The 8,931-nt window shown below is 48.6% G+C and overlaps 1 protein-coding gene across 1 annotated transcript; it reads right to left on the reverse strand.

Moving 5' to 3' along the window:
* Positions 1–5,848: 5,848 nt before the first annotated feature.
* Positions 5,849–8,730, reverse strand: Tcf21 (transcription factor 21). Its single transcript, XM_055599387.1, has 2 exons — positions 8,004–8,730; positions 5,849–6,398 (listed from the first exon to the last, which is right to left on the reverse strand). Exons 1-2 carry the CDS (start codon positions 8,451–8,453, stop codon positions 6,309–6,311), a joined length of 540 nt encoding a protein of 179 aa, XP_055455362.1. The 5' UTR covers positions 8,454–8,730; the 3' UTR covers positions 5,849–6,308.
* Positions 8,731–8,931: the final 201 nt, after the last annotated feature.

Here is an 8,931-nt window from a genome sequence, read left to right on the forward strand (position 1 = left end):
CCTCCCCTCCCCTCCCCTCCCCTCCCCTCCCCTCCCCTCCCCTCCCCCAGGAAGGGGCTGCAGATTGAATCAATCACTGGCCAATGACTTAATCAATCTTGATCACACACCTTCAACAAATCTCTAAACTTACAGATTTGGGAAGCTTCCAGAGAGGGGAACACAGTTGTGTGATATACCCAAACTTCATGCGGACAGACACTCATGCTCTCTGCCTTGTACCTCTCACCTGGATTTCTACTTGCATACTTTATATTGAATTAGTTAGACAAAGGTAAGTGGCGTCTGAGTCAGAACCATTATGGGAAGTTCTCAGATCTGAGGAGGGGGTTATGGGAGCCCCTGGTTTACAGCCTTTGAGTTGGAGATTTGGCATCTTCAAGTGGTAAGACATATTGTGGGAGTCAGCCCTTAGCTTGTGGGATCTGATGCTGACTTCAGGAGGGAGCATGAAGCTTGAGTTACTGAGCATTCACTTGGCTGAGAGTGAGAGACCTTAGTTTACCACACACTTGGTTTCAGGAGGGTTGGGAGTTTTTTTATTTTTTATTTCATTTATTTATTTATTTATCTATCTATTTATTTATTTATTTATTTTACTTTCAGATGTGACAAAAAGTTGTAAAGCAAAGGGTTTGGGTACGGGAAATAAGTGTTTGAATGTTAGATTTGAAGGTAGCAAAAGACCCAGGTACTCACAGATGCCGAAAGGAAAACAAAACAACTGCAGATTCACACTAAAATAACCAGGTAAGTGGTTGCTTCTCAGTGCTGGACAGAATGCTGAGAAATGCAAGCTTTCCAAAGGCACTATTGTACCTTGCCTGGCACATAGCACTGTAGAGTGCTCTGGACCAGTGTCTCTGATTAATATTCTTTCACCCGGATTGCTGATCCTGCTTTCACTGCGGTTTAGTTTTTCTTATGGAACAAGTGACTGATAAACACCAATTCCAAATTGAAGTTTGGATGTATTTGAGCCCATCTATTTGTTAACAGACACCTGTGTCTCCAAGAAGCACACATACCCTTTGAGAACTTAACCTGTGACTAACAGTATGCTAGGTGCCAGGGAAGGCAGCCAAGCAGCCCTATACAGTCAATCCCTGCTTTCACACAGCTAGCAGAGATGGAGGAAATAAGCTGAACAGAGAAGTGGGAGAAATGACCTCTTCTTGAGGTAATGAGCACAGGAGTACAGAGGTGGGGCTTTGCTCTAGGTAAAATGGGGAGGTCTCACTGAAAAAGAGACTTTTCAAATATTTGGCCAGCTATTTTCTTTTCTTTTTGAAACACGGTCTATTACGTAGCTCTGGCTGTCCTGGAGCTTTCTATGTAGACCTGGACTCAAATTGCAAAGATATGGCTGCCTCTCCACCCCAAGTTCTGGTGTTGGGATTGAAAGCATAGGCCACCACACCCAGCTCCCATTTATGTTATTTAAAGTCCAGAAGAAAGGGAGAAACAATTTTAGTATCTCTCATGTATTTGGTATCACCTTACCAAAACAATTGCTATTATGCCTGTTTTGCAGATGGGAGAATGGAGATCCTGAAAGGTTTAGGATCCTGTCGAGGAACCCAGCTAACAAAGATTCTTCCCACTAAAACAGAACAAGATTTACGTAGGCAGCAAATACTTTCTTACTCTGAAAAACAAATTATGTGTGCATTAGATTTTACTGTAGTCTCTTGAGTCACTTCTATAGTTAGAATATCTTTTAAACTGAAAAATTAAAATCCCATACTATTTCCACTGGAGAAAGAAAGAACACACTTTACCTAGTGTTGGTATCCCTAAACCCCTGTTCATTCTGTCTGGTTCCATCACTTTGTGTTTTTTCTTCATCTCAGATATGTGCCTGTAAGAGGCTTAAGCATAGTTTAACCGGAGGATCAGTCTTTTCCTTTTCCTTTCTCCACATTCCTAAAAGCAGTGATTTATTTTTTTTTTATCCAATGTTTAATGAGATCTCAGGCCCTATGGCGGGTGGGTGGTACAAAATCAAGTCAGGGATTCTAACTCCTGTGTTTTAAAAGTGGTTCTGAACCTCGCCCTTACCCATCCTTTCTCCTGCCTCTGCACTGGAATGGGGATGAGGGAGGGTTTCTGCAGCTGGTCCTGGGGTAGTTAACTGGGAGTCAGGAGGCTGGAGCAAGCCTGCATCTTAAGAGCAAGAAATAGGTTGGACCAATATGCCAGGCGCCTGCCGACTCCTGACAGTTTCCACAGGCAGAGCCAGAATTTGCAAGAAAAGGCGCAAAGCTTAGAAAAGATGTTCTGCTGGCCATCTGCGCCCAGCTCGCGTTCCCCGTGTCCCTCTGTGCCTCAGTAACCCAGAACCTCCCCTGGACTGAGCTTCTGTTTGGGGTGAGTCCCCGCAGAACACGTACCAGCTGTCCCAAGACCTCACCCCGAAAGGGACAAGGAGAAAGCTGTGGGGGCTCTCAAGCTGGGAACCCAAGTCCTACCCCACCCCCTGCCATCTTTCATAAGGTCCTCTCCCAGACTGTAAAAGCCGGGATGCCCTGTCCCTCCTTCCTCTGTCCTCCCTCCCTGCAGCGCTTACCCCTTGCTCAACCCCCTCCCCCGCATCAACCACGGTTCCTCCAAGCAAGCCAGACTTTTCCTACCCGACTGAGCCAGAGACCTGCAGATCTGGGACTGAGTTGAGGGGATCTCTTGCGGGAGGTTTGAGTCCATAATGCAGACTTCTTTCTTCTTTGGGGGTCTAAGCCGTCCAGCAATACCCTGGCCTCTAATCCAACAAGGTTTTATATTCATCGACTAATAACTGGACTTTATCTCCACACCCCTAGGACACAATAGATCTCATGTTTTCTGAGTGTGAACAAGTTCTTGACTGACAGGTACATTTACCCTTACAGTGAACCGAAAGCTGGGCCAGGCTAGAGTCCAGAATTGGGAGCCTTCCCCCCATTTCCTCTGCTTTAACCTTTAACACTTTTTGTTTCCCTAATTACACACCTCAAATCCTGGTTCTCAATGTGTCTCCAGACCAGGAACAGAAGCGTCACACAGAAACTTGTGAGTGACACCAATTCTAGGACCAACCCCAGAAGCCCAGGATCAGACTCTCTGGAGGATAAAGACTCACAAAAGTAGCCCTGGCTTCAAAGCTGCCCTGGGTAGTATTCATGAGTATTGGATATGTATGTATATATTCGATATAAAATCAGTGGATATCAGAGCTCTGTTTATTATCACTTTTTGGAATAGGTCTTTGATTTGACTGTGGGCACACCTGCTAAAAACACACTGAATTGCTTGTCAAATCTGTAAGTCCTTACAAGCCATGGCAGAGAGAGGGAGAGAGGGAGACAAAGGAGGATGGGGAGAAGTGTCATTCACTGCCACAGTGTCTGAGAACTCAAACTCTTGAAAATACTTCATTTTCCTTCCCTGCGGCCAGAGCAATTTGGCTATTTGCTTGATCCCTTTGAAAGCGCTTTCTCTAAGATACTTTTTATCGCTTAAAGGTCACCTAGCGCCCCTCATCGCTCACTCTCGGATACTCTAGCTTGAGACAAAGGTGTCTACCGCTTCAGCCTTGCAGCAGCAGCACATTAGGCTGTGGCGCTGGAACCTAGGCTGGGTCCCGGGCAGACAGGGAGGGGCACGCTTTGGGGAGGATGTGAGAACAAGAGGAGCAGGGAAACAGCATGGTAAAGGTGGGCACTGTCTGGTATAGCTCTGGTATCGAAGGGCTAGCGGCTGCGGAAGTTCAGGCTGTGGGTGAATAAGGGGGAGAGAAGGGAGGGAGCGAGGGAGGGAGGGAGAGAGACAGACCCAGGGAGTTCTTTGAATCCTAATCCCACTTATCCTCTCTGCACTCACCCAGTCCAGTTTATAACTGAGGGGACACAAGTATGTTCAGACCCAGAGCTCTGCTGAGCCCCTGATAGGAAAGTCTGTTCCCATCACCAGACGCTAGCACCATCCTTTGCTTGATGAATTTTTCTGGATTTTTCATTTTGTAGAGGTCGTTTCTAGAACCAGCTTTAGAGCAATGCAGAGAACACTGGAGAGCGGTGGAAAAGTAAAAGGGGCCAACACTGCTTTGAAAAGACTCATTTACTCATTTAAGACTGTGCCATCAAAGAACCGTCACCACAGCGTTAAAAACACACCCTTTGAGCTTCCTTCGGTGGGTGTGGGGGTAGATAGCCACCTGCAGACTCATACAAATGCTGGATATTTATTTACTGAAATACCGGACCCTGTATTTCACACAGGGGTCACGTATATTCCACTGAGCTGTATTAAAGCTCAAGGAGTGACTGAGGAAGACCCAAGTCCAACTCTTACTAGCATAATCACCTTTATTTGTAAGGAAGAGAAAAGAGGGACTGTTCCTCCGAGGAAACAGCCGTGTGGGGAGCTAGGATTTCGGTCTCCCATAACCTTTCTCCTGAAGGTAAGGCTTCATATTATAAGTAGGATGAACAAATACTAAAAACAAAAACAAAAACGTGACTAGAGATTGGAGGGAGGGGGGTTGCTGGGCTAACCGCAAACTGATTCATGTTGGCACACCAACCATCCTTCCCTCAGAATCTCCGGGTAGGTCCTGGCGGGGGCCCCACGTCTTAGGCTGTAGGGAAGGCTCCTGTGATTGTGGCCTGAGGCAGGTGGCGCGGCCTAGAGTTGGAACTGAGCTCTGGAAAGTCAAGTTGGGGTGGGTCAGAGGCGTCGCGGGGCGCCTTGAAACGTCCTCCAAGGCAAGTGAAGCCCGGGCGAGGAGTAAGGAGACGGTGGAGCTTTTGCACCCAGGGCTCGGTGGTTTCCCACCGGGAGATGGGCGTTTTTAGGAAGACCTGGCCGAAGGCTCCGCGCCCGCGTGGTCTCTAAGGTTGGCGCAGAAGTTATCTTCACCAGGTACCAAAACCAGCTAAGAAGTGAAGGGGGGTGGGCGTGGGGGCGTCGAAAAGAAAGAGCGAGCGAAGCGGAAGTTTCAAGGCCTCGGAGAGGATCGCAGTATAAATAACCGAGGGCGTCTTGTAAACACTGCGGTCATAACCCCGAACATTAAACAGCCGCGGTGGCATCTGGCGCATCGCCGCGGCGGGCCGCGCTGGGGCAGCGGCTGCGGGCTCCCAGGCTCCTCCGCCTAGCCTCTCTGTTTATCTCAACTTAATCTTCCCCTCTGAGCTCTTCCTCAGCCTGGGACTTGTTTAAGTTAAGAGCCCGCCCGCCGGAAGTCTTGGCCGCAGCTTAACGCACGGGGGTACCCGCACCCGAAAACCAGGCCTGTGCGTTCAGTGTGGCGATTCATTAATTATTAGTAACAGGCAAAATCTCTTGCTGCATTTAGAATTCACAGGTAGCTCCAGTCCCTTCGTCGCTGTTTCGCCAGCAGCGGTTTTTCGTTTGTTCGTTTGTTTGTTTGTTTTGTTGTTTTTAAATCACAGCAGCATATGGAAAGTTATAAAACTTTCGTCGTTTGCTTTCCGGATCCCCAGAATAGCCACATTGTAAAATAGTGGAGAATCAGATTTTTCTTTCTTTCTTTTTATTACTATTACTATTATTATTATTATTTTAGTTGTCTTTGGGTCTGTGTGACTGGATAACTGTAATTTTTCTAATTCCCTACTTACAGTTCTAATATTTTTAATGGATTTAAAATAACTGGGAAGAACTCTTAAGGTTTTCAGTAGAAAACACGGCTTGCCTTTTTCCTAGTTGGAATCAAAGTTAATCTTTTACTAGAAGTTTGGACTAAATGTTAAAACGAGTTTTTGTTTTTATCATTAAGGATCCCCATAGTCTCCACTGTAATTCACCGGTTGTTAGAAGAAACCACACCAATTGCCCAAGCTTTTTAGTAATATAAAGAAAGATTTATTTTCGGAAGTAGCAAAACCTGCTTGAAAAAAATATATTTCTTTGGGTGACTTATTTTATAAATGTGACTGTCAAAGTCAGCTATTCTATGATCTACACTTTACAACATATTGTACAAAAGATACACATTGATAGGCTCTTATCATCTATTTATATATATAATATATAATTACGTATTGCACTTGGACCAGCCAGGCTCGCAGTCAGTCATGGCAGAAGTTAATCACGTTAAATAGACGGGAATCCGTTAAGTACAGTTGGTCGTTTTTTGGTTTGGAAACAAATCTCCTCGTCGCGGTAAGTGTTCTCGCAGGGCGGGATGGGGAGAGGAGCGTTGCATGGCGGCGGCAGCAGAGACGGGGCGGGGAGGGCAGGGGTCGTCACCCTCGCCGGCCCGCTGCCCCCCGGAGCGCACGGTTCCCAGACTCGCAGCTCCAAGGTCAGGACGCCGTGGTTCCACACAGGCGGCTCGCGGTCACCACTTCCTTCAGGTCACTCTCGGGCTTGCCGGCCACCATAAAGGGCCAGGTCTGCAAGGGAGAAGAGCGTGGAGGAGGTGAGCGGACTTGGGCAGGGGGAGTGGTCCGTTACTACGGGAGGCGTCTAGGGCAGGCTAGGAGCAGAGGGGCCAGGGTTCTGTACTGTACTGGGTGTCTTGGTGCCTGGAAGGAATGCCCAAACGGCCCCAGGGGGTGGTGGTGGTGGGCTTTTAGGACAAGAGCAAAAACAGGTCTCACTCTGGGTTCTAAGTGGAGCCCTAAGAATAAGCCTGGGCAGAGCCTGGAGGCAGCGGCTGTAAGGGTCTGAGGAGGTCGAAAGGGAAGGACCGTGGCCTGAGGACCCGGTGCGTCTACTGAGGCCCAGTGTCCTGCCGGGCCTTTACTGACTTCCATCTTTCTCCCTGTGCCATCTCCCTGTGAACACAAATTTAAGTTAGTAGTATCCCTGAAGGGTATGTGCTAATAAAAGGCACAGGGACATTTTATTTAAGATCTCTCTGCTAGTGAGAAAGCAAAACTGGCCTCGTTCCTTTCTTCCTTTCTCTGGGCTGTTAAAGAATAAAACACATTTAAGGTTTTTTTATATATAGATTTAAAGATGAAGGTAGCACCGATTGTAAGTGTTCTAGTCGATAATCTCATCCTAGTTTTAGATAGTAAAAAAAAAAAAAAGGCTACTCATCACACTAAAAAAATAAACTTTTATTTGGAAGGATTTTTTTTCTTTTTCTTTTTTTTTTTTGAGTAAAGTGTGTTTTAGCGCGTCCTCCCCCAATTCCTGAGACCAGCTGAGGGAGAAGACAATTCTAGCCTCTGTGTAAGTGCTGGCCAGAGGGTTAGCTAATTCTTATCATATGTAAACAAAGTCCAAGTAAGGTGGTGTTTTTCTTTAGAGCTTGAACCGTTTAAAGTAAAATCAAACGAAAGAGGAAGTTTTTTTTAAAAAAAAAAACCTAAACAGTAAAACTCTCTGAGAAAATCGGTTCAGTAACCAGTATTTGTTTTTCGAAAATTAGGCTGGGTGGCGGGAGTCAGCGTCTCTTCATTGTGACTGGTAGGACCCGTAGCTGTGACATTATCCAGTATACTGAGACTTGAGCGGATTCACTGATTACGTTGACAGTGGCTGGAATTTCTGGGATTTAAAAATGGTTATCTACTTAGCCAAGCACAGAATATCTAGGTAGCCGGCGGGGGTGGGGGTGGGGTGGGGGATTTGCATGGACAGTTATGGAGGTGGAAGGCATAAATACGTCTGTATTTAATGGTCCTAGCTATACCTGGGGACAGAGCGGAGTTGGATGTTTAGCTCTTAGCTAAAGGAGGAAGGTACAGTGAGATGTCTTCTGGGTGCCCAGCCTCTTGTCAGTTTCACGACAGCGGAAATGGCGCTGGCACCTTACGCGGGGGATCCCTCGTCTTTGTAAACCGAATACCCTCGGAAATCCCTTAATGGGGTGCCACGTCAAAGCCTGGCACAAATCACTGGCGGGTTCGTGCGGCGCTCAGTGCAGAGAGCCAGGGCACGGCGTGGAGCCTGCGCACAGGTCCCCAGAGGTGCTAGGCCGGCGGTGGCCAAGGTGGCACGCGCTCGCCCGCGTCCCTAGGCCAAGCCAGCGGCGCGGGAGGACTCACCAGGTTGACCGGGTGAATGTAGCCGTTTTCGTACTTGTCGTTGGCCAGGATCTGCCTCAAGTGCGCGATGTAGCTGGAAGCCAGCCGAAGCGTGTCCAGCTTGGAGAGCTTGGTGTCCGGGGGCACCCAGGGCAGGGTGGTCTTGAGCCTGGAGAAGGCCTTGCTCAGGACTCGCATGCGGGCCCGCTCGCGCGCGTTGGCCGCGTTGCGCTGGACCTGCTTCCCCTCCTGGCTGACCCCGCTCAGGGGGCTCTTCTTGGTGGGCGCCTTCCTCCTCTTGCCCAGGCCGCCGCGACCCTTCTGTGGAGACCCGTTCTCGCAGTTAGAGCCCTCTTCGTTGCTCTCGTTGGAAGTCACGAACTCCTTGCTGGAGTCCGCCTTCAGGGTGTCACATTCCAGCATCTCTACCTCCTGAAGGTCTTCTACATCGCTGAGGGAGCCCGTGGACATGTTTAGAGGCGGGGTGGAGGGAGGGAGGGAGGGAGAGAGACGCTGAAACTAAAGGGTCTCGAAACTTAGGGAGCTGTTGGGGCTTCGAGGTGGGATCTGGCAGCTTGCTTTCACAGGTTCCCCTTCGCAGAGCTGTGGAAACGACCACCAGATATGGTGCGGCGGGGAAACCAGGGCTCTGTTTCCCCACCCCCGGAGTTCTGGCCTTAATGGAGAGCGAGAAAGCGCTGAGGAATTTGGTGGACACTAGGAATTTATCTGGGGAATAGAGAGGCGGATCCAGGCAGCCCAGGGGAGGGGCCTGCTAGGCCCAGCACACTTCCTTAGACCCCTTTCAGAAGCGCTAGAGACTCTCACGCACAGACCCGGGTTTCCAGCAAACCACTGCAACAAACTGGCCCATTCTGGCCCAGGCCAAGGAGGAACAAGTCTTACTCAAAGAGCTCTTGCCTGTGTTCATCTCCTAAGGCCACCTTTC

The sequence above is a fragment of the Psammomys obesus genome, unplaced genomic scaffold (genome assembly GCF_907164565.1).
Source record: "Psammomys obesus unplaced genomic scaffold, mPsaObe1.curated_primary_1811, whole genome shotgun sequence".
In the NCBI taxonomy this organism is placed as follows: Eukaryota; Metazoa; Chordata; class Mammalia; order Rodentia; family Muridae; genus Psammomys; species Psammomys obesus.

Excerpts from the sequence above, each read along its gene's own strand:
- Tcf21 (XM_055599387.1), bottom strand. The coding sequence starts at position 8,453 with ATGTCCACGGGCTCCCTCAGCGATGTAGAAGACCTTCAGGAGGTAGAG. Across the intron at positions 6,399-8,003 it reads ACATTCACCCGGTCAACCTG|ACCTGGCCCTTTATGGTGGC; the intron begins GTGAGTCCTCCC and ends TCTCCCTTGCAG.